At 37.7% G+C, this 26,719-nt stretch overlaps 1 protein-coding gene across 7 annotated transcripts; it reads left to right on the top strand.

Annotated features, from left to right (window-relative positions):
- The first annotated feature begins 1,625 nt into the window (after nucleotides 1-1,625).
- LOC136847696 (mucin-21-like) lies at nucleotides 1,626-26,304 on the top strand. Of its 7 annotated transcripts, none has more exons than XM_067119528.1 (8): nucleotides 1,668-1,850; nucleotides 17,607-18,246; nucleotides 19,387-19,566; nucleotides 20,024-20,125; nucleotides 21,953-22,057; nucleotides 23,923-24,367; nucleotides 25,061-25,219; nucleotides 25,391-26,304. In XM_067119528.1, exons 2-8 carry the CDS (start codon nucleotides 17,788-17,790, stop codon nucleotides 25,690-25,692), a joined length of 1,752 nt encoding a protein of 583 aa, XP_066975629.1. In that variant the 5' UTR covers nucleotides 1,668-1,850; nucleotides 17,607-17,787; the 3' UTR covers nucleotides 25,693-26,304. The 7 variants fall into 7 exon arrangements, with proteins under 7 accessions (XP_066975625.1, XP_066975624.1, XP_066975629.1 ...); XM_067119529.1 differs by lacking the exon at nucleotides 1,668-1,850 and adding an exon at nucleotides 5,544-5,708; XM_067119524.1 differs by having other exon boundaries at nucleotides 1,626-1,850; nucleotides 23,923-25,219.
- Nucleotides 26,305-26,719: the final 415 nt, after the last annotated feature.

The raw sequence follows: 26,719 nt of genomic DNA, 5'->3' as shown, positions 1-26,719 counted from the left end.
TAAAAATGACAGGCACATTTTGGAGTTTGTTGAGGATGTATGGCGCAGACGATGATTTGAAGAGAGGGATGGGCAAAGTCAAGTATACCTTAGTTTTACCAGACCACTGAGCTGATTAACAGCTCTCCTAGGGCTGGCCCGAAGGATTAGACTTATTTTACGTGGCTAAGAACCAATTGGTTAGCTTTTATGATAACAAGAAAACTTGTGTTAGAAAATATGGATGTGAAAGTGACTTGTTTCTGACAGAAGTGAGAAAATATGGATGTGAAAGTGACTTGTTTCTGACAAAAGTGAGAAAATATGGATGTGAAAGTGATTTGTTTCTGACAGAAGTGAGGCTCAGAGAATGGCATGTTGTGTCTCAGTGGCTGTTATCTATTGTAAAGACTGGCTGATGAGAAAGTCAAGGAGTGGAAAAGAAGGGGTCGTGAGTAATGGGTGGAGTGGTTGACATTTTCAGAAGATGTTGTGCTTGCTCATGATTGTGAAAAGAAGTCTCAGAGACTGAGTGAAAGAGTTTGAAGGTGTTTGTTAGATGAGAAGTAAGGTTGTAAGGGTAAACGAAAGATGGAACAACGAACATTGATGTGGACGGTGGGAAAAAATTGTATAATGTGGTACATATAACTGGTGTTGGCAAAATGAAGGAAGAGGTGAATTATGTAATAACTGAATAAAGGTTGGCAGATAAGAAGAATGTCTTTGGAAACAGGAGCTGTCATATATGATAGGACTGTTTGTCCTACTACACTGCAGTATATGGATGTAGAGTGCGGATGCTAGATGCCAATGAAAGAAAAAGGTAGAAGCTGTTGAGATGCAGTGTTTGCTTAGTATGCATGATGTAAGAAGGACTGAGGGCGCTAGAAATGAAGATGGGACTAAGGAATAAAAGGATTAGCATAAATGGAAAGATGAAAGTGTTTTGATGAATGTTAATGACGTGTAGAGAATGGAAGAAGATAAGTTTAGAAGGGAAGAGTTAAGCAGGATGAAGAAAGTGATGGCTAGATGAGTTTAGGATGTATTGGAAGGAGAGGGTCTTAGTGGCCAGAAAGTGCGAGACTACATGTAAGACAGAGATGACTCATGACTGGCTCATTGGCTGCAGGAAACGCTGACGCTCTGCTGGTGAGCTTTCTATATGGGTCTGTGAAGCACTTGGTGATGATGAAGTTTCTCAACAATGAGAAGATGAACACTATCTATCTACTCTCTGAGATATAATTCAGAGGAAAATAACACATCTTCATTGCACATATCAACATAGCTGGTTAACGTTCGCTATTGATGCATTTACGTTATCATTATTGAGCATGTCAATTTTCATATGTGCTGGTAGCCTACAGAATCCCATACGACCTCTGAGAGTATTCTTTTGACTTCATTTAGGGGATACCTCTGGCATAATTCCATTATTAGCATAAGTTCACACACGAGATTTTACTCGTCATCGAAGGGATATGATTAATGCAAGAATCAGTTGTAAATTCCCAAATGAAGTCAAAGATATTTGATGCGCCATGTCGACACCACATACAGTAGTAACACTTAATGTTTTCTGATAACAACACGCCCATCTACGTTGGGCATGACAAAATGGAAAGTGTGAAAGCGCCCGCGCCCAGGTAGACGAGATTAGAGCGCGCAGTAAGTCGGGCAATGGGGAGTTTACAGTAAGAGGTCGAACTGAAACGTGTTGAGCGAGTCGAGCTAGACCGATCTCAGTCTGTGGCCGGTTTGTGTTGGAAGGTGTCGTACGGTCCGGTTCCCTGTCGTTGTATTCGTGATTTAACCAAGGACCCAGCTGTTTTAGGTCTTGCCTAAAGGAACGTCACTGCATAAAGGTGCGTTTCCAACGAACGTTCTGCTAAGGCGAGGCATAGTTCTTGCGGTTTTTTTTATTACTCTCATTTAAAAAAAAAGTGAAAATAACATTCTGAGGTAACGTGTCATCATCATAATTATTCCGGTATTATTGTGTGACTCTTCAGAGTATAAATGCAGTCGATTAGCTAATGTAGTATTGTTAGTGGTTTGAAGAATTCCCTTTCACTGCGAACACATTTTTTCATTGCCGTGTTGCTCCGTTTTGTCGCTTGAAAAATTAACAAAATAAAATCAAGACAACGCAGCAGTCGTTTCATGGAAGGGAAGGGTTTTACTTTTACTTAGTGAGGTGCGATTTCATTTTATTGTTTTCAAATCGAATTTTCTTGTTTTCCCCAAAATCCTGTCTATCGTAACTCCATGCTCTTTTGAGGGGGGGAGGGGGGTGTCTTATGATTAGTTTCGCAGCGACTTTCTGCATTCCAATATTATTTGGGAAAGGCGTGGTGGAATCTTTCGCCATTGACCGTCAGCCCCACGAGAACTCCGTCACAAAGTCGGAAAGCGAAAGTGCAACGGTGTTTTGTAACAATCGGATAAACATTTTCCGAACCTCCATCGGCTAGAGGAAAAAAGAAAACTCAAAGAATAATAGACTACCGCTAGCAATGATTATTATGCATTTTCATAATTTGCTAAAATATGTGTTTTGCTTGTGTATTTCGACCCGGACCCTTAGTGGGTCCTGATTTCGACACATGAAATATCGACTCAATTTTGTCTTCTATAAGAGTGATTTCTTGGAAAATTAATTAATGGGCCAGTGGTCACTGTGTTTTTCTGTGTTTTTTTTTTTTTTTTTGGGAGGCACTCCCTTTTGGAGAAATATATATATATATATATATATATATATATATATATATATATATATATATATATATATATATATATATAATAATATAATATATATATATATATATATATATATATATAATAAATAAATAAGTATATATATATATATATATATATATATATATATATATATATATATATATATATATATATATATATATTAATAAATAAGTAAATATATACATACATATATATATGTATATATATACATATATAAATGAACATATGTCATACGCATATATATATGAGTGTGTGTGTGCGTGTGTTTGTGTGGGTGGATGTGCGCGTGCAAGCACCCACTGGCGAGCGCGCGTGCATGAGGATATATGCAACCTGAATTTCATGTGGGCGAAACTTTTGGCACAAAACTTACAATTCAAATGACTCCTTGTGAGTTGGCGCACGGATGGCCTGATTCCCACTGAAAAGTATACATGCACCTTCAGTCCTGTCCAGCAGAAATCAGTTGTCTCTATGGTTTTAAGATTCTGAAAGATTCTTTGGTGGAGGGTGATATTTTTGCAAGCGAAGGTACTCATTAGCCATTATCGCTTCTTATGTACAATATTGTTTTTATTGCAGTTCTCTTGTAATGCGATTTTTTGTAGCCAGACGAAAGTTTTGGAACTTCCTAAACCAAGGGAAAAGACTCCCACATTTTTTTTCTCTCTCTCTCTCTCTCTCTACAGTCCCTTAGACTCTGAACGCGCTTATGAACAGGATATTAAGATGAATGCAAGTTGATGCAAGGTAGCAGTGTGCTAGTGAATGTTAAACAAAAGGAATAACTGACCACATTTTGTTTCTTTATTGATCTGTAATGATCAAGGTAATAATGGAATGAGCCTAATTTCATTTAACTTAGGCCAATATTCCCAACAGCGAAAGCAACTACCAGCTTTATCCTGCGATGTGATGTTATCATTGCTGGAAATATAGAGGTGGGAAAGAACAAAGTCCATCTACGTAAGACCTCGGTTAAAAACTTACCTCTGAATTCACAAGGAAATGAACCTAGATCATTTACGACATTTTACCTCCAAACTTTAGCCTTAACCTTTCGAATAACATTCTCTTGTGTCTCAAGAGTCATGGAGTTTGTAATGTCAATATCCGCGGGCAAAGGGTTTGGAATTTTTTGTTTGTTCTTGTGCATTCAAATCAGATAAAAGGGAGTAGCAAAATATCAGTGTCTAACGCCCAAGGAGACCGAATACTTGCCCCTTGGACTTACTTTGGCAGGGGATGTGCGAGACACAGTGATTTCATGTTTTCAGTGTCCGGTTATTTAGGTTTTACTTGATTTCATCTTTTCCCGAAATGGCAGTCTTGATGCTGCTGTTAAGTCAGTAATTGTCGTAGAATTAAAAATCGACGCATTACCTTCCTCCCTGGAAAAAGAAGTTTTGGAAACTTCGTGAAGATACTATGCAACATGCACATCCTTCCAGGCTAATGGATTGGGTAAAGGAAACACAAACAGAGTAAATAAAATGCATCTTAAAACACTGTATATATGACATTCAGTATTTACTGATGAAATGCTTATGTATATATAAAATGCACACTGATTTTACCGAGGATTGACGAACTCTGTTCAACATCATTGCAAGGGACCAGTTTCATTTTTGCATAAGTTTTCTAAAATGTAATTTCCTTAACGCGTAGATATGTACTACATCTTCTCTAATTTTCCGTTGATTGATTATGAGTTCTTAAACATGAAATAGAAATAGACCACTGTGATTTAAGAGTGCAGCATTTTTTTACTGACCATGAAATTCGAATTTTGCTGGCTTTTGCCATTGTTTTCAAACACACACAAAAACGGGAACCTTTCATCAACACTTCACCATCATCACTGACAGAACCGTTAATGCAGCGAGCAGTGACGATGCCGTATTGCCTTCACACAGAATTTATTGTGTTGTTTTCTGCCCTGATATCCAGTGTTGATGCCTTTATTACAAGAAGGCACTGTGTTCGGCAAACAATGAATTTTCAGTAAACAAAATAAAGTCAATGATTCTGACGGAGACACTGCAGTGTATAAATTAGGTCTAAAGTTAATGTGGTTTGCTCATACTGAAACCAAGTGTCGCGTGCACAAGCACGCCACTAAAGCCATAAACTTGTGCTTTCCCTGCCTGGTTAACATTAAAGGCTCCTAAGTCATAAAAACTGCCTTGAATATTACCCTTAACATTACAAAATTGGTAAAGCTAACCAATATACGAACTCGCGGAGCAAATACAATGTTATCACAAACACTGCTATAATATGAGTCTAATGACCAAAGTCTTTATCGTATGTCAAGGAACCACAATGAAGTGAGCATGCAGTTTTGGTGAAACTTCTTATGGAACTGAATTTTTTTTTTTATTTGTGGATACCAGATTCTATGTCTTCTAGCAATCTAAAAGGTTCTTTATAGCTGAAGGTCTTGTCAATGGATGAAGGCCAAAACCTACAGTAGGTAGAGTTGCCTAAGTAACGCTGCCATCTTTTACGACAGATGAGTATCTTGCTGTTTCATGGAAAGTATCTTAAAATATTCTGAGATACTAGACAGCGAAGAACCATCACTCCAGAGGAAGGGATAATCTTAAAAAGTTTGAGGCTAACCTGAAACCCCCGGACAGCCAAAGTAGCATTTGAGACTATGTCGTAATTTTATTGTTTCTTGTATTTGTGAGAAAATGTAATCACCCTAGGTTTAAAGTGTGTGAAATGATTCAAGCCTGATCCTTAAGCTTGTAAACGGTTGTGAATATCATACATTAATAACTTTTTTACAGCTTGGTCGTTACTTCCAATTTGGATGTGCAGTTAAAAGCGAATGGCAAATTAAGAATCTTTTCTACTGTGCGTTACTGTCACATATGTTTTGGTCCTGATGCATTGGCCGTGAATGTTTGTCAACGCTGGACACTGCTGTTAAGGTGACCCTGGCAGTGCAACAGGTGAGCAGCACTTAAGTGCACTGAGACATATGAAAATTTAATTACATAAAAACTCAGTAGTGAGCGAGCCAATTAATTTTGCATATAAGGAAGTAGGTCGTAGGTACTCTGAACTTGATTTGAATTTAAATGTGAACTTGAATTTGAATTTAACTTGGAAAGTAGATGGCGTTTAGAAAACTTTCAGGAATAATGTGAAATAACTGACTCTTCAAAATGAACGTTAAATGAATAGTTCATTGCATAGGATACCGTTCCACTTCTTTTCATCAACTTAATCAAAATACACCTCCACCAGGAATTACATTTAATGAAGGAAATGGTCGGAGACATTTTCAGACTGGCTGTGCACCTGGGCCAGTTACATTCTCCACAATGCGTTGTCAACTTTTGCTTCTGACGACTCTGCTCCTCTTACTTGTTCTGAATATTTAACAACAGGGAGCGTTATCACTGGCTTTCTTTTTGTCAGCTTTTAAAACATACCATTTATTGCTGCTGGCAACAAGAAATTACGTAGAAGGTTTTCTACGTCTACTGAGATGATGGTATCAGTACCATATACTGAAGATCTTTTGTTGACAGCTGGTGGAATGTTGGTCTCTTGAACGGACATCAGCATCCTCCCAGAATCCTTATCTACTAATGAAAATTACTAGAACTGGTGGCGTGTCTATTCTCACCTATGGCAATAACAATGTAGACTACCGCCAAAAACCTTCCAGTTTGGCTAGGTTACAGAACCTGTATTTCTACAGGGACTAGCGTGTGCTGCTCCTTACACGAAGGGCCCTCATCAGTAATTACATTCGCAGCAGGCCTCTGAAAAAAAGTCTCTCTGTCTGTCTGTCTGTCGTTTGTCTGCGGTATGGATGTTACTGCAAGGCACTGTGCGCTATTGTCTATATTGTTCTGATATTTCCCAGTCATTGTATGGACGTGTATATATTTATGTTTATTGAATACTTGTTACTGCAGTCTATGTTCAACCTTCGTTCTCTTCTCTTTCTCCGGTTGAATTTTGTTATTACTGCACTAAAACGATTCTCCTTGTATTTAACTTATATTTTTATTTATTTATTTGTTATATAATTTTCATTTTCTGATAACTGATGTCTTTTCTCTATATTTCGTATTACCTTCAGTTACTTCTTTCAAATGAACACCATATTCTTTGGAAGTTTGAATTTCAAGTCAGTGGTCCCTGTGGGCTTGTTCCATATGAACAAGGTTCATCTTCTGAATAATAATAATAATCATAATTATCATCATAATCATCATCATCATCATCATTTCTTTCACCATTCAAACATGTCTTGGAGGGACCACGTAATTCAGGTAACAAAAGGAATGGCCCAACAGGCAAGGCATTGCGTGCTGGACAGCGTCTTCACAAAACGCGATAAATACCTTTGCTTGTCCTTGGCAGTGTCACTTTGAAATAATACAGACTTCACTTGGACTTCCGATATTTCCTCTGCAATATTTGCTTTGCTCCTTAGGACACTTTTTTTCACGCTCGTGCGGCAGAATGCATCTCTGTCTGTGTCGTGATGAAACCATGTTTCATTATCGAGGCTTTTTTGTTCGAATGTCACCTTATATATATATGTGTGTGTGTGTGTGTTTGTATGTATATATATATTTATATAAATTTTATATATAATTTATATATATATATATATATATATATATATATATATATATATATATATATATATATATATATATATATATACATCCATAATGTCTCAGTTTTTAGGAATTCCGTTTTTCTGTCGGTTTATTTTTCAGTCAGGTCGGGCCATGGACAATCTGGTCTTGGACACAGCGTGAGAACTGCCCATTGATAGCTTTTTACCATCAACTAAAATTAAAGCAAAGTGCCCACATTAAGTCCCCAACACAATTTGTTTCCAGATGTGTACATATATGGAATAGACATGTGTATTTTCATATATAAATTATATACATAGTTGTATATTTATGTGTATGTGTATATATATGTATGTCTATATATACAGATATATATATATATATATATATATATATATATATATATATATATATATATATATATATATATATATATATATATATATATATATATATATATACAGAGAGAGAGAGAGAGCGCATTAGCAGGTTACCTTTGCTTACTGGTCTGCTCATTGGACATTGGAAAATAAAATATTTTGATCTGTCTTTGTCAGTTCATGTCAGATATTTGAATATATATACATATACTCGTGTGGTATACAGTATATATATACACACACATATACTGTACACTTAACCAGAGGTAACGCCGAATGTCGGAATACAGATATAAAGCAAGTTTTTGTTACAAATTCCTGGAGCCCAAATGTCAAAGATGAGATGGAATTAATGCTACCCTCCACTTTCTTTTTTTTTTTTTTTTTTTTTTTTTTTTTTAGTGTTTTGCAGCTAAAATACCTGTTGGTGCTTCTTGTGGCTAAATCACAGACAGTGTCATCTGACTAGAATTCAGCTGGCAATTTTAAATATAAATTGCTTTTTAGTTATAGATTTTTCAGTTTTACAAAATGAGCATAAGTTGCAACTGCACCACTCACTGTTTGGAGTGAGGGTAAAGTATTTCATAAATATGAATAGTAAAAGGGGAAATAATAAGATACTGTAATCAAAGGGAGGCTTTTCAGAGTTAATAATATCATAACTCAAGGGAGATTGATGAGTATCAGATACATTTAATTTACAGACAGGGAAAACTATTTCGAGATCTTTGTAGATAATGAAAACAGGTGTACTACCTTAAAGACGATGCAGACGATTGATAAAGAACCAAGCTTTCCCCAGGAAAGTTACTCATATGCTTCCAGAATACGAGTTCCTGACAGTTCTCCTTCTGCTCCAGGAACAAAAACACCCGGAAATCTTTAAACTGAACCCCCCAAAATGGCATTCAGCGCGTACTGGGTAATCACAATAAGATAAAAAAAAAAACGCTAAGCTCAGTTTTAGTTAGGGGCGTCTCATTTTATTTTTAACTTGCAAGAGACGTTACCAAGTCGTTAAGTGACAATATGACTGCTGGGTCTGTAGACTTATGCGTGAAAATAGACCAGATTGAGATTATGCGAAGCTATTGTGTCCCTGCAATGGCAGTCACTGATGGGAACTTCCTGTCATTTAAGCTAGCTTCGAGAGCTGTTTCTTACGTAAAGAACCATGGTAGAGAGAAAGAAAAGGAGAGAGAGAGAGAGAGAGAGAGAGGATACTTTGTAACTGGTTCTCAGATATGGTTGGGCACAGAAGAGACACTGTAAGCCATTCGATATTCTGCAGATAGATTTGGGAGCTGGATAGCAATCTATATCCCTTGAAAGTTTTGTGTAAGGTAAAAGGGAAGCTGTTATGATTTCTGTTATTGCTTATGCGATGGATATGGCAAAGGCACAGAATTTTTCTCAAGCTGGCATCTTTAGGAAAACCTTTCATCTGTTTAATAAGTGTTATGAGTAGGATTCTGAACAGAACACTGTTTATGCATGAATAATAATTCTTATACGATTTTTAACGTCATCATCAACCGGCTTATTGTGACCTTCCTGTCTGACCTCATTTGGTCTTTGTAAAGAATGTATTTTAGACGTTTGAATTAAATATATTTGCAAAAATGTTTATTTTAGACATATGAATTGAATGAAGCCGTTTTATGAGACTCAGATTCCATTCATATCCTTTTTCTGGAAAGCCTGAAAATAAAACGCTAGGACTAATCTTCAACATCTTTCCGGAAAAAATGGAGTCCGTACAAGATGGCGTTCGTGAAAGTGAGTCTAACATTTATGAGGTGTAAGTTTGCCAGTTAGATACATAAAAGTCTCATTGCTGTACACCAGGAAACCGGTGCTATTTCCAAATTGTAAAAAATCCTGCCATCTGGTTCCATTTGGACCCAAACCGCGTGCTCAAAACTCAATCAGAAGGGCTGCCTGTAAATTTTCAAGGGCACGGTAAATAAGCAGAAACACTGAAGAGCATCATGCGACAGTATTTTCTCTTCCTGGGTAGTGATATAGTCAGCATTAAAGCTCTTCACAAAAAATTAGGGTGAGCAAGTAATGAGAAAGTTGAGGTCCTCTTGCCAAAGCGACGTAGGCGGCAAACTTTCGTTCAGACTAACAACGGTGAATATTACGTTACAAAGCCTTTACAGCACAAGTGCCAGGTGAATGATATGTAGTAACACCTGTAGAGTGACTCATCTGCCGCACCTGAGCTAAAACCTCATCGTACAGGTGTATACGCTGCCACAAAAACCAGAACATCTGTAACATTTTCAGTTTGCTATTCTTGATATTATTATTATGTTTAATATTATTACGGCTAATACAGACACCTTTTTTTTTAAAAAGAAATATGGCCATTTTAATTACGCGAACTTTCCAAAATGAGTCTCATGACAATTGTAAAATCAAAGTGGTTTTATAGATCATGACCGTCAATCAGAATAGAGGGAATGGGTGGGATAGCAAAGAAAGAGAAATACAGCACACAGAGAGGAAGAAAGTCGATAGAAAATGTTAATTAGAAAATAAATAGAGCACAGTAGGTAGATACTGTTTATTGAAGTCACTAAATATGAAACAAAAACTGGAGTCCCTTGAGATCACAGTTCATTAACAACAAGGGATTGCTGAGAGGCAATGACAAGAGACATGGAGTTATGAACCATAGACAGGTCTTGCTCTGAAAGACTGGAGGTTATTGACATAGAGCAGAAAATAGCGTGTGGGAAAAGAGTAGAACATCAAATGGTGTACAAATATGGATAGGACTGATGTTATAAGAGGGATATTTGCTTAACAGAAACTTATACTAGTTTTTACGGAATCTCCTCCAGATAATCAAGAATGATATAGATATTCTCTGACTTTTCACTGACAGAACGACCAGGTTTCAGTAAAAAAAATGGCTTTGATAGATTTCATTTTTCATGAGGGCCTGGGGCCAGACTCAAAATGGTGGACAAAGATTATAAGTGAAATTAAATCAGTCTTACAGAATTAGACGGATATGACAGCTCACCTTTCTTTGGAGTTATCTGAATCTGTGAATGTTTTCCAGGGGAGAAGTAGGTGCAGGAATCAAAAGGAAGGCGGAAAAACCTTATAAATTGCAGTAGTTAGAGCTTCCATATATTACTTGACGAATTGTTTAGGAATATTTTGCAACGAAGATGTATGGTTAGTCTTCAAAAGAGCATGGGCCCGCTGAGAGTACAAGAAAAGGTTGTCGAGAAACTTCTGGAAAAGGAAAATTTGTATTTAGAGATCTGGAAAGATCGTATTTATCATCATTTGACAACTGAATTAGATGAAGACAGGAGTACGGTCTAAGATAAATGCAGTTTCATAAAGGGAAGATTAGCATCAAGTCCCTGAATAGTAAGGAAGCGGACAGAGAAAATAGTGTATTTAACATAAGTTAGGGGGTCAAGAGTAAAGGAGACACCACTACCAAAGCAAGTCCACATTCTCTCCAGTAGTAGACCACTGAAAATGCCCAGACTCGTTGCAACGAAAGTTACCATAAGGCCATGATTGTAAGAAATTTCACTGTATATTAGAACTAATGGAAGGGAAATATGATGCAAATAAAGGAGGTATAGAGAATTCAGTGTTGCTGAGGGTATTGGGGTCAATGAACTGTAAGAAACATACTAGACAAGTCACGTTAAATGCAGGCCTCGCCTGAAAAACCGTTCCCTTAAACAGCACTGGACAGCCTTATAGAGGGCATACACAGGTACACGTATCTTACCAAAGCAGGTGCTTACCACCACCATAGAGGATAATGCTACAAAAGATAAAGATTTTAAAATAATGCATGTTTTAAGCATGATGATTTATAGCAGAGGTAAACTTTCAAATTCAAAAATTCCTCTAGTTTTACTATCACCGAAAGAGGCCAGTGAAATACAAGACTCACTCTAGATTTACACCTGTTAGAACGTTCGGTAATTGCGTTTAGCACACCTGATGTTTGTTAAGTGTTACGCAATGGTTTTACTTCGGTTTAACACAAACGTGTTTCCTTGACTTGAGAAGCTATAGAAACGTAACATTTAACATTGACTTTTAAACTATATATTTTTGCTTTGATGACTATTTAGCTTGGTGAATTCGTTATTCCCTATTAGGCCTAATTCTGAACACACCCGGTTGCCATTCGACCTGGTAATAAAATTTCATAACATTCATACTGGCAGTTATATATATGTATATATATATATATATATATATATATATATATATATATATATATATATATATATATATATATATATATATATATATATATATATATATATAAAATGTGTGTTTATATGACTTTCACTAGAATGGCAGCGCATTTACTCTGAGGTATTTTCAAGCACTGTCTTTTTACAGTATATTTAACAGCGTCCTATGAAATTAAAAGGCCCATAAAAATCAAAATAATAAGACAAAACAAAAACATTTCGGTTGACACTACTTCACACCTAACCAGTGGTAAATATAGATTAAAAGTATGGCCCGAGTAACTGTGTAGAGCAAACATGTATGGAATAAAGATAACAGTAATTTTAGCATAAGTAGTAGTAGTAGTAGTAGTAGGTAGTAGTAGGAGAGGAGAGGCTGGATTTGTCATTGAAACGGCTCGTAGATGGTCGGGACTAGACTTAATTCTGCTTCAGTCCTTGGTAGCTCGCACCTGTGTTTACCCATTTGGGGGACGATCCACTGAAACACTTGCTTTAGGACATGGGAGATTCTAGAATCTTTCCTCAGTACGGCAGCTTCTCTTGAAAAACATTTTGGCCTCACTGCACTTTTTACTTTGACCGAGATCCTCCTTGTACAAAAAAACCCTTGGATTAGCTTATTTTTGTTCAAAAATACGTCATTTAGTTATTACCATTTGTTTTAGGATGGCGAAAAATAAACGGATTCTCAAATTTGAGATTTTCATTGACTTCTTTTCATATGTTCAACATGAAGGAGCTTAATTTCAAAATGATCAAGATATGAGAAACGCGAAAGCTAGCTCCCTGTTTGCAGTGAAAGGGTATTTTTCTGGTCTCTTACGGTGAGATTGAATTTTTTTCCCTTTAGTAAAACTAAAGAAGTTGAGTCCAGTCATTAAATTCAAAGCCGAATGAGATAAAGACGGCGCTATGGCCCCTGGTACTAGTAATAATATTTGGCTTCAGGGCTCCCGGGCAGGTACGCCGCTGTACCCCAGGTTAGGTTAACGTGTGGGTAAGGTCAGAACCAAAGTTTTATTATAATGCTTAAGCACAGACGGTCTCGAGAGCAGGTAGGGCCTGGGTGCAGCCGGGCTCGTAGGTTGTCAGTCAGGCTGGTGCTTAGCCGGTTTGACTGGGCACTTCTCGAGCAGATTGGCTTCATTTGTGAACGTCAGCGACAAGGATCCATTTAAACAGTTCTGTTTGACGTGTTCAGTGACATATTTTGGTGGTATTTACGCTTTCCTTAAATACGAATAACCACTGAAATTCCTGGTTTATTCAGGTTTTGCAGAAAAGAGACACTTTTTAATGCTATTTTTTTTTATTCGACTTGCAGTTATGCAATAACTAGTGCCCTGAATCTTGTTTTAATTCTCTTCAGCTCCAAAGGTTTGAGCATCGCGATCAGACTTTTTTTTTCCCCGTTATTCACTCAGCAAAGCTTTGGGATTTGGTGTGCTTTACCATCCGCCCCCCCGCCACCATCCACCACATTGTGTGTTGGGCGGACGATAGTATTGTTTCATGAATCTCTTTCACAACCCAGGTGTTGGTCATATTTGCCTTGGTGTGTTTGAGTGGGTGTGGTCTCTCTCTCTCTCTCTCTCTCTCTCTCTCTCTCTCTCTCTCTCTCTCTCTCTCTCTCTCTCTCTCTCTCTCTCTTAAAGTCTCTAGGTTACGAGCTTTCCATTTAGGTCCAGAGAAATGACAGATTATTCTTCGATAGTTTGTCTTGAACAGTACGAGGACACATTCTGTGAGTAGGTTTTAAATCTTCCGTGTTTTCCGTCCTTCATTTTCTGTCTAATAATTTCTTAACGTACCCAGGCCCAGTGGTTTCTGTCTAAGAAACTAGAGCGAATTTGTTAATACCAGCAGAGAGAGAGAGAGAGAGAGAGAGAGAGAGAGAGAGAGAGAGAGAGAGAGAGAGAGAGAATTTGTTTTTGGTGGGTCATGATGTTAAGAAGTAATGACGTTCAGATTAACATTTAAAATTTTTTGTACAGGATATAAAAATTAGTTTTGCCATTTCTGAAACTCATAAAGTAATGCACAAAAATATATTCCCGTTTTAGCGTTAATGGGTGCTGTTCATGGGTATCTTAACAACGAAATCATTCTCGACAGAACATTATTTCTACGTCATCAAATTGAATTTTCAGTCATCATGTATCATATAGCCTTAACGGGAACAATAATGCCATTTGTAATAGAGGAAATCGTGACATTTTTCTTAAATTTATTTGAAGTAAAAATTCAGGGAAAACAGAATTAGGGATACGGCAACATTTCTTATAAAAACGAACAAGTCAGTGCAAGGGAAGCAGCAAATAATCTAGACGCAGATGATTAATTAGGCCCATAATGCGCGGTAGAATTATTGTACAGAATAATGTTATATTTTGCTTCAGGAAAAAGTTCAAAGCAGAGATTGGAAAAGACAGTCAGCAAGGGAAAGAATTTGTTCAGAACACAGTGTAATTTTAGTTTAATCACCACCAAGGAAGGATAATGTTAGGATAACCTAGTTATGTAATCACGCTATCCTAACATGCGTGCTTGTTTAAACACACGGTCAGACGAATAAAACAATCGTCAGCCAACAGTAATGATATTATCAGTTAACCTGACTAAGTAAAAGAAAAAAATGCAAGGAAATGTAAAAGTCCGTGATATTTTTGCAAGTAATCGCGACAGATCTCACACACCTGTCACTGCAGTGGTACTAGCGGTGGTAACGGTGCCATGGGTCACGGCGTTTGTAGATTGTGGTTGCTGATAAGAAATGAAGAACACCGGAAATGTTGTTAACGTTTCAGAGGATGCACGGCAGCCATGAAACAACTTTACTGTGAAGTCTTTTATTATATATATATATATATATATATATATATATATATATATATATATATATATATATTTCTATATATTTCTCCTTGTCTACATATAGTCTTTCAGTCTAGGAGAAGCTTGCTTCGCAAGTTCAAGGCCCCTCGGTTGGTTCCATAAATGCGCGGCTGTTTTGTTTACGAATAACAATGAAATGAATTGTTACGGGAACCGACGAGCCAACGTGGCATCCTTGAACTATTGAAGTGCTGGTGAGCGTTCGAGCGACTTTGTTCCAGTGTGGCAGGGTGAAAGGTTTTGGCAAGGTCACCGCGCTATTTACCTGCAATACCAGAGCTGCAGGTTTCCCGTAGGCTGCTGCTGCTTCTTCTTCCACCTCTCGCTGGCTAAATGCTCGCTGTGACGTCGAGCTGGGGGAAATACGTTACGAATGTTTCCTATAAAGATTCTCTTTTGACATCCACTTATCTGTTCCGCGTTTCGTGTACATACATACATACATACATACATATATATGTTGCGTGCATGTGCACACGTGCTCTTGTACATGATATTCAACCAGCTTTCCTTGACAATATAGATAATTTCTTAACCTAAGAACCAAGCATCCTCAAAAGAAATACATTAGAAAATTCTTTTCTAAGTGCAAACTCTCCGTCCCTCATCCGCGAGAATCGATTCCGACACTACCATTTCGACACCAAGAAAAGCTATACAAGTTCCTGGTGAAAATAGATGATGTATTGTATCTGAAATTACCTCTGGACATCGTGACGTACTTGTAGGTGTGTTGATAATGGCTGAATGAACGAATATTTCCGGTTATGGGATCGTGGCTGCTAGATCGTAGCAAACTGGTGCTGAAAATTGTGTCGTTTTCTGGCATCAGATTCAATGCTACTTAGTTTGCTAGGAGTTTTTGTCTTGGCTACAACTAAAATGGGTAGAACAGTTTGCTTTGCGGAGTTGTGGAATCTTGTGATCTCCAAATATTGATGCGACGACTAAATTCATTCCTGCCCTCTGCTGACGTCTCCAGAATTTCAGGTGTATCGGTTTTGTTTCCTATTCTCTCATACTTATTCATTTATCACCTTTTCCTTAACTTCTCTCTCTCTCTCTCTCTCTCTCTCTCTCTCTCTCTCTCTCTCTCTCTCTCTCTCTCTCTCATCATTAGGCTGATTTCCGTTTGGAGCCCTGTAGGGTTTATAGTCTGATGACTCTCCATAAGGGTTTTCAGCTGAAGTTTTAAAGAAATAAAGAAAGCTACAGCATTTCACTCCTTCCATCTTTTTACGTTTCAACTTCTCTTCTTAAGTACTCGGCAGCCTCTTTCACAACTATTTTTAAATTTACTTTAACCTATCACCTGTGCTGTTTCTTTACACATTTCCCAAATAGGCATTCACATCACCTAGCACTTCTGCCCCTTCACGTCCTCGAAGCCAAGCCCAGCAGATGTATGGGTAACCCAAGAACTTCCTGATTCATTGTCACAGCAGTCCATTTCTGAACTATATTAATTTGCCGTCCACAGATGTCTCTTAATCTCTTTGTAAATGACCACTCAGTCCCCGTGACACAAGAGGAGATTCACCTTCCCTGTGTGACATCTCCCTTCCACTGTTCAAAGGACTGTTTGGTCTTCCCAGTATATTCACCCCACTTTTCCACGTGTCTTGTGGCTTTCTCTCCTTAATGTTATCTATAATCATAAATTTCTTTTATTCTGTGTTACAGATATTACCTTCCGAAGCCCAAATACTTAATACTTTATTTCTAAACTTTATTTTTTTTCAGTAGTGACATTTTATTTTATTTTTTGTTTGTGCTCCTTCTCATTCTATAGAAGCGAAAGCATGTTTGTCACTGTCCTGTTGGGAAGAAATTCATTTGCTGTTCAGGGAGCATCCTTTCATCAAGGGGTTTAGAACACACTACTGCAGTCTCCTGTGCCTTTGAACACAGGCCCTTAGAGTTACAAGCCCCTAACACTTCAAGAACAACAGTGTCCGGGGGTAGAACAGTTATTAGCACCGTGATAATCGTCGATCGTAGACTGGACTGATGTTTATTTCATCACCATCATCTTAGATAGCTGCAAAGGAAGGAAAGAACAGAGTAGAGAGGCTTAGGGTAAAAGCAGATATATTTAATTAATGATAAACAGATACGCAGACATTTGCAAGAACAGCTAAATAATTGATAAAGCAAAAAAGAAAAAAATGTGTGTGTACTTCGAGGAACGAGACCCTTGTAACGTGGCTGTTTGGTGTCAAGTCTACAACTAGTAGCATATACTTCATTGGTTTAAGCAAGATTTAATTATTGGCGAATGTAGAACACCCCAGTTAATCCGAAATGTTTAAATGCTAAGTTTTCTAAGTAAAATATTCTTGGTTGCAGGTGTTGTACCACCTGGGAGCAATCTCGTTTAAAAGCGTCTTCCAAAAATTAAGAAGACATTTTAAAACGTTCGGTAGAAAGTAGGATGAAATGAACTATTCGTTGAGATAATTAGTCTCCACGTCCATATCTGGGTCTTATTTGCTTTTAATTGAAATGAATGAGTCATGAAATTTAGGCTATTAAACCGAGCACGAGGCGCTTTCAGCCATTCAGTGCCTATAGTGAAATGATGTTGAAATGTTTGGACAGCAAGATAAAGGTATCCAGAAAATAATGTGACTGAGTATAAGAAACCGAGTAATCTGTAGAAAGTTAACTAACAACCTGTAACTGATACCATTTTTTTTCTATTTCAGGAATCTAAGTTTGACAATGATGGAATAAAGAGGAGATTGAGAGAGCTTCGGAAATATTATGTTCATTGTACAAAGAAAAGCTGCAGATATGCGTTTTATCGATCGACCTTGACAATCAAGCACATTTTGCAGAATTTACCCAGAGTTGATTTTAATTTGTAACCATACCGACAAGTATAAAATGGGCAGGTGTCGCTCCAGGTATGTGGTCTTTGCTGCCGTTATTTTACTGAACTTGTTGCATCTAGGTAGCCCACAAAGTATCAATGGCCCTAGACGCATGTTTGAGAACGCGCCGTCTGGCATTTCAGCCGATGCAGAAGAGGAACAACAGCGGGAGTCAGAACGTCAGAGGGTTTCCGTCAGTGGCATAGCAACTTCCCCAGTGGAGCCTGAGGGAAAGAAGAACAACAATAACACTGGATTTGAAGAAGTGGACATAGACCTCAGAGACTCTGATGATTCCAACGGCCCCGCGTATGTTGAATCTGACGTAGACCTTGAAAAAATTGACAACGATCCCGATCCGCCACATTTTGTGAATGGCCATACGGGTGGGTCAGTGCACAACCAGGAAATACATTCTGCTGGAAATAGGAAGGTCATCCCAACAGATCCGAAAGAATACAAAAAGACACAGGTTAGTGACTGTTTCAGGTTGGCCGTGTGCTTTTCAAAATGCTTGTCTTATTAACTGCCAGTCTACACACGCTGAAGGTATCACAAAAAGGAAGCAAAATTAGGCCATAGACTTATTTCTTCCTCTTCATATCTTTGCCATAGGAATAAAATGTGCCTCTGAGGTTTTCTGAAAAAGTGTTGTTCAAGAAACCAGGAAACAACGCGTAATTTATTATTCAAGCTGTATTTGTAGTGATTTAGAAAACTCATGAAGTTAGTGAAACATTTATATCATCATACTAGCACAAACATTATTTTCCATGACCATTCTGGTGTAACAAATGTTGAGTAGGCATTTGGATGAGTGGTAATAACAGGCTGAGTGCAAGGATGTGGCATTTCGTTTTAATGTTCTCTTCAATCTAGATTTTTTATTTCATTATAGGAAAAAACGTATGCCGTTGAGTAAAGTTTACGTGTATCCTGCTATGAAACACTGCAAGATAAATGCCATATAGGAAAATTAATCTTATTCATTAAAATTGTTCTAGAACAAGATCACTCAAAAAAAAAAATACACAGAAGCACAGAGGGATTTCCGTGTATACTATGGTCCAAGTGTGAACGACCCTGGATTGTATTAGTATTCATGCTGATGAACACGTGCATTAATTCCGATGATATGTATATGTATTTTGACGCATGTGGTATGCTATATGAGTTACAGTATGTACCTAGAACGGATCATGACGTTTACAAGTCCCAGAAGCAAACTTCCTTTCCTGCACAGTAGGGCATTTAATTATCGTTAGACAACTTGGCGTAAATAGATTCTTTGAAGTTGCAGATCAGAATCTTGGTATTCTGTGAGCTAACAACAGTTTAAAGTATGGTTGCAAAATGAATTTTCAGTGGATATAAAAACCAGACCCCAAAATTATATGTGATAGACACTGCACCAATAGAAAATTCCTTGTGTACTTCTTGATACTGTTCATTTCCATTTATTTGTTATTCAATTGCTAAATTGTCTAAGTTTCATCTTGTTACACCCCACGGCCATTCAGTTCTATTTACATATTTACATAGACTGCACAAACATTCTACATAAATAGCTACCCATTACGAATCGTAAATAATAACAACTGCCTTTTTTCAGCTCAGAAAGGGTCTCCACATCTACACAACAGACTGGTCACGTGACTCATCTCAGTGGAGCTTCAAAGGCGGCGAGTGGTCTCTGGTCACTTTACCAGATGCAGTTAACCACCCGGGATTGCCAGCTCCCCCGGTCCCCGGCCCGGCTCTCGTTGTAGTAACAGAAAATTCTCTCAGCAAGGTGGGGTTGCGTTGTTGTGACAGCAACTGACAGAAAGATAGACTGATACGCTAGCTGATACAATGATCGGTCTATAAATTTATATATATATATATATATATATATATATATATATATATATATATATATATATATATATATATATATATACATATATATATATAATATATGTGTTGTGTGTGTGTATTTTATCACTCTACCAACTTGACTGTCGATGGATATACACAGAGCTTTAAGATTACTGTCCACTTGTAATTGATATTTAACATTTTGGCCGGTTATATTTGCAACATGACCTTTGCAGTAAAGAAATTCTAAATTAAAACCATAATCGAGTATAAGTGATATAAGTTACTAAGTATTTGTTAAAAGCATTCATAAAACCCAGTCAAAACTGTTGTTTTCACAAGGAAAATTGCCCCCTTCGAGTTTGATTCTCACAGAAACTGTCTTCCAGGTGTATGCCTCACGCAAGTTGGAGCAATTAGAGAACGTTACCCTACACTACAGTTATTATCTCTCTGAGGGAGAACCTCCACACGGCGTTCCTGAACTCGACGTAAGATGGCGCTATACTTTTTAATCTTTATCTGCTTCTTAACCATTCTTCATTGTATGGGGGCACTGTCGTCAGTGCATCTCACGTGGTACACTGTAGGCATTACTAAGCGGTGTTTGCAGCGTCCTTTCGTCCCCTTGCTGCATACAATTCTTAGCCTTTTACTTAACCGCCACTCCCACCTCCTTTCTTAAGTTTTGCTGTCTAGCTTCTCAAACTGTTAATTCTTTGTGAAATTGGGTGTCTTCTCCCAGATCCACCTTTAGATCTTTATATTCCATTTCATTTATTTTATGAATCTCTTTATCTTGCTGTCCAACCACTCCAACTCCCTCTTTTCATTGTCTCCAGCGCTGAATAGCCGAAAGTGCCCCATTGCTTGGTTCCAACATCCTAAATTTCATAAAATCAGTTCATAAACCTAACTATTCTTATGATAAATAAAACACGCATCCTCATACCGAATTTGCTTTTTTGCTAGCAAATAGAATTAGTTCTTTTATTCACTAAGTTCCAACATCTCATATAATTCATATGAATTTGCTTATACCACATCTCTACGTTTTGTTTGCTCCGATCAGAATGTCTGACTTACCAGAATGGAGAGTGTGATCATTATCTAGAGACTTTCAAAGTCACTTACGTGAACTTGATAAAATACAATGCCTTCTCGGATTTTATGACTCCTGTTTTCTCCATTGCTGGAAACAATGGTACTAAACCACGAGACGCGGGAAAAGCGCTATAATGTTCATAACGCAGATAAAAGAAAAAAAAGCATTACTCTGCAAGAATAAATGTTTAGATACTGATGCGAACATACTTATTATGATAAACTGTAATGGAAGTTGGTGATATATATGAATGAGCATGAGCATCACAAAACTTAGAAAATTGTACCCATTATATAAACAGCAAAAGAGGATGACATTTAGTATCCCATTAGGATTTCTTTGTTCTTTACCAAGAAAACATCTGTGACTCCCGTGGAGTAAACGTAGGCGAAACCCAGCGTGGGTTCATCGTCATCTTTCACGTAAATTGATATTCCAGTCTATTTTAGAAATACGGAATATCTTGCTTTACTCTGAAAGTGGCTTCACGGAAAATGGTGCTTTCCAAAATATAATGTCTTCAAGTGTGGATTATATGATAAAACATATATATATTTTCTGCTGACGTCTGAATTTCTGGTGTATCAGTTTTAGTTCCTATTCCTTCATATTTGTTTATTTATCACGATCTCCTATAGCTTGTCTCTCTCTCTCTCTCTCTCTCTCTCTCTCTCTCTCTCTCTCTCTCTCTCTCTCTCTCTCGTTGGGCGAGTAGGTTCCGTTCTCAGCTAGCACTCTGCTGGCCGCGAGTTCGAATCTCAAACCGGCCAATGAAGAATAAGAGGGGTTTATTTCTGGTGATAGAAATTCATTTCTCTGTATAATGTGGTTCGGATTCCACAATAAGCTGTAGGTCCCGTTGCTAGGTAACCAACTGGTTCTTAGCCACGTAAAAATAAGTCTAATCCTTCGGGCCAGCCCTAGGAGAGCTGTTAGTCAGTTCAGTGGTCTGGTTAAACTAAAGTATACTTAACTTTTTTGACTCTGTCCATAAGGGTTTTCAGCTGAAGATTTAAAGAAAGAAAATATATGTGACATTTCTTCAGGAATTATAGTCCTTCACGTTGAATTAAAATAATTAACAGCATAAACATTTTACATCAACATCTACTTAGGGTTTAACTTTAATTGCACTTCATCAAATATTTCCTTTTTGTACATGACTTTTTTTTTTAAAATGAAACGCCATACTGATCTACACTTTTGATTACAGGTGTATCAAGTCAAGGATGACCAAACCCGTCTAGTGAGCTCAGAAAGCAATCACGGTGACTGGTCTGAGAGCACAATTTCACTTCCTTTCTCAGGCTCTTCCAAGGTATAGTGACACGAAGCCTCCGTGCTCTTGGTTCCTCCTTCCTTAACCTCAACTGGAGCTGTGTTTAGACGCTCCGAACTAGGCTTAATATTTTTGTATGAGTGGATAACATTAATATAACGTAAGCATTATGACAGTGTCCCTGTACTATTTAGGCGCAGTGTGATCTGCGTTAGTTCCAGCAAGCAACAAGATAATCGAGATGAAAATGTTTGTGCAGTCAAATCAATCCTATGTTTCACGGCATTAAATGCCGTGTAGAACCACCTCCTCGGAGATTCGAGCACCGGTTATAGTGTGTACCTGATGGCAATACATGTTTATTTTCCATGTATAATACAACAGTGGCGTAATATTTTGCAAAGAATTGCAAAGCAGCATCGCAGTTCCCCTTTTACTTTACCGAATTGTTAGCCTGAGTCATTTAGAGCAAAGGAGTTGAAGTTAGGAGATGAAAGCCAGGTAAGCATTTACGGGACGAAGGACGCCCTTGAACAAAAGTGTCATTTGTACTATGGAGCAATCATGCTTGCTTAGTGCGTGACTCTGGAAGTAGTTCCAGCAAAAATAATGGATTAATTAAGAAGTACATTATACACGTAAAACACGATGGTACATAATGTATATATCAGGTAGGATGTGACATGGCACGTGTCAAAGAATGAAATATTTATTTTAGGTTAGTTAGATCAGAATAGATTAGGATAGGTAACAACAATTCTTAGTTATGTAAATGCTGAGAACCCTGGTGATTACTGCAGTGACTGATAAATTCCATTTGAGATTTTATCAGTATTAAAGTTCGTTATACTTCAACGTCCAAGTCGGAAATCTTAATTATTCCCTTTCCTGGGTCACAAAACCTGAGGCAACAAGATAATCGGTTGCCAGGAATTTTCAGAAAATGTGGTTGAAGGAACTCTTAAAATTAGGAGTGCAAGGGGAGTAACTTATGCATTTATTAAATAAACATGATTTAGATGACAAGCTCATATGTGAAACTTGATGATATGAATTCAAACGTTATTTGTTCTAACGTGAAGTGTGACAGGAAAAAGGATTATAATTCATATGACTTGAATCTAGCATCTCGCATTGTGGAGGATTTTGTCAAGAGAACTAGACTATCGGTAGGATTCGGTCATTCAAAATAGCTATAGTCTTTCTGGCCAAGACAAAAACAAAACAAAAAGAGAGCAGATATTGTCCACGTACTTTGACCTGATTGTGGCCTAACATTTTCAGGTCACTTTTTTCAGTGAACTCTGATTCAAGTGCTTCTGTGCACAATTATGACAATGCTGCAGTTATTTCTGTTTAAAAGCCTCGACCTCAAAATTGAAAAATTATAGTCAACACAATCTCTGACTGGTCTCTAATAAAGTTCTAAGACAGAGGGAAAAATAAAAAAAAATCTCAACTGCTTTCTTAGAAGAGAGGTACAAAACAAAGCTTGAAGTAATATTGGTCAAAAAGACTTATAGGACTAACTCTATCGACAAAATCATATGGGTGAATTACATGTAAGGGGCTGGAAGGGAACTTATAGTAATAGAAACTGTTCTCAAGCTAACCTTCAGCCTTCAAGGAGTATGTACCTCAAATCACTTGGGCATATGTGAGCTTAGATGGCAAGTTTAAAATAACTTTGGAGGGAACTGGAAGGATGGTGACGGGCCTGGAACTTGTAATTTGTACTTTCACTTCAGTTACAGAGGAGATGCAGTTGCCTAAACTTTCTTTCAGTCATGGCTACAGGTTTAAATGTAAGTAATATGGATGAATATTATATGCTTGAAATCAAAGAATTCTGCCGTAATTTATGAATGCATAGACTAATTGCTTTGATTTACATTTACTTTCAGATTGTTTTTGTTGGGCGACTGAATAAAAAGGGCAATGAAATTGCTATAGATGACATAACTATCAGAGGGTACAGCGGCACCAGCAATGAGGCAGCAATCGAAGAGAAAAAAATCGAAAGTGACACAAGTGAAAATGGTGAAGAAGCAGCCCCGTCTATGACAAAGAAGACAAGTATTTCATCTGATCCAGATGGAGAAACTAAAATTGAAAGTGAACCAAGCATCATTAATGTTCAAAATACATCAGGAAGTAATGTAACCGAGGGTGAAACCCTTCAAGAATCAAGTTTTGCTTCTGAGAAGGACCAAGAAGCAAATGGAAAATCAACTGACGCTGCCGAAGACCATGAGTCTATGTCGGAGAAATCAGACAAGAGTGAGCAAGGTACAACTAAGTCATTGATTCCTGATTTGTCAACAACAAGCTCCAGTAATTTAGCACAAGGTAACGACACTTACAATACACTGTCGGGCAATAATCCTGGGATTGGTGATGGATCTAACAATACTAATTCTTTAAGCAGCGCTGATAAAATACAGCGTCTTAATGAGACATTTCTCCCAGTGACGACGAATAGTGCCATCAGAACTGATGAAACTTTGAATGAAGCTGATGAGCTCATTCATGATTACGAATCAAATTTTGATAATGAAACAAATGAGAATTTAGAAGTTCCAGAGACCAACAGCAGCTCTAGTGATTCAACAGAGGTGCCCCAAACCAATCTGACAAACTTGGGTTATTTTACGACAGATGATGTGAAAGTCACTGGAGAAGAGAATGACACTGATGCATCAGAAATTACTAGTTTTGCTTCCTTAGTTACAGACAGTGTTTCTAATAATAATGATTATAAAACTGACACCTCTAACAATTCTCCTAATGCCACGCTAACCCCTGAGACTTTAGATAAGGAGACCTCTGCTCCATCTAATGAGACAGGCCCTGAAGTAACAACTAATCCTTCTAATCTAACAGGATATATAGGTAATAACTCTACTGGTGAAGGTAATATCACAGTCAGTAGTAATGTAACAGCCATTTTAGCCACAACTGGCCCTCCCAATGCTTCTTCAACAACTGCTCAGTTTAATGAGACAGCCCCTGAAGTAACAACTAATTCTTCTAATCTAACAGGATATGTAGGTAATAACTCTACTGGTGAAGTTAATATCACAGTCAGCAGTAATGTAACAACCACCTTAGCCACAGCTGGCCCTCCCAATGCTTCTTCAACAACTGCTCCATTTAATGAGACTGGCCCTGAAGTAACAACCAATTCTTCTAATTATATAGGTAATAACTCTACTGGTGAAGTTAATGTCACAGTCAACAGTAATCTAACTGCCATCTTAGTCACAGATGGCCCTCCTAACGCTTCTTCAACAAGTTTGCCAGATCAGGGAAATAGCAGTGAAAGTGCCATTACAACCCCTCTAATAATAAATTCTTCCGAATCCCCCTCAGGCAGTATCAATGCTTCATCAGGAATAACTACAAGCAAAGAAAATGCAACTGTCGCTACGGCTGGAGGTGCAGAGGGGAGTAGCAGTAGTTCGTGGAGTGCCTTCAAGATTTTCTTGATCATCGGCCTTTTAGGTGTGACGGTCATGGGATTCCTCTACTGGCGGCGTCAGCGGCGCCGTGATGACGAGATCCCGGTATTCTCAAGGACGTCACACTCAGACTACCTGAACCCCAGCTTCTCTGATGATGACTCCAATTTCGCATCCAGAGGAACAAGCCACAACTACAAGTCTTTTAATTAGCCAATGTTCTTTTGACTTTAAATGAAACTGTCCGATGACTGGATGGTTTCAGCAATATTAGATTGTACAGATATATATATATTTTTTTTCATCCCCAGTAACCCAATCCTGCTTCCTGTCTTCAGTCTTGCGCTCCAACACTTCCAACTGTTATTTTTATTGTAGCCAAGTTCCATCTTTAGATCCTTGTACTTCCTCTCCTTTATTTTCTCTCCAACCATTCCAACTCCCTCTTCTCACTGTCTTAGGGGCTATGTGACCGAAAATGACCCAGTTCTTGGCTTGACAGCCTAAATTTCATAAACCAGTTATTCCCAATGTCATATGATAAATGACAAAATGCCATATATATTAGTGATATATTCATCATGTATAGTCTAGTTCAAGCTTCATATATCATAATTGCTGAAACTGAGCCAATGTTTGTTTGCCTGGAGCGAGTTAAAAGGATAATCATTATAAATACTAGTTTGCAAATTATTGAACTTATTGAACGTGGCAGTTCCTCGAAATACAGAAGTATAGCATTATACAGATGTGAAGGGATAGAACTTGGATGCAGCGAGTTCGTTGATGTCCTGTCCTCAAATATATTAATCATGTTTGTTTTTATTCCTTTCTTTCATTTTCCTGGGACCTTTGTAAAAAAAGGCAAAATAATTTAGTATTCAGACTTGTTATACAAAAACGAGACATGTTTCTGTTATTGTGACACTTCTTTTGCTTATTGTGCTCTGTATGTATTTTAGAGTATTTCTGAAATTGCTTGAGACATCTTTTGTTTTGTATGTAGAGGTAGAAGAAATCTAGCGGCCACTGGGGAACCCATGCTCAGTATGTCATTTAGTTCATCTTGGCATCCAAGGTATATCTTGGGTATGTCTCAGCGGTATCAAATCGAAGCGTAACCATAATCACTAAGCTCAGATAGTTGTTTGACTTGACACCACTAGCTCACGCCCGGGGTAGGCCTACACCTAGAATGTCCATGACATGTTACCTCCCACAAAGAGACTGTTATATGGAT

The sequence above is a fragment of the Macrobrachium rosenbergii genome, chromosome 17 (genome assembly GCF_040412425.1).
Source record: "Macrobrachium rosenbergii isolate ZJJX-2024 chromosome 17, ASM4041242v1, whole genome shotgun sequence".
Lineage (NCBI taxonomy): Eukaryota > Metazoa > Arthropoda > Malacostraca > Decapoda > Palaemonidae > Macrobrachium > Macrobrachium rosenbergii.
Note: the sequence above shows the minus strand (reverse complement) of the source record. Positions and strands in the feature narration are given on the sequence as shown.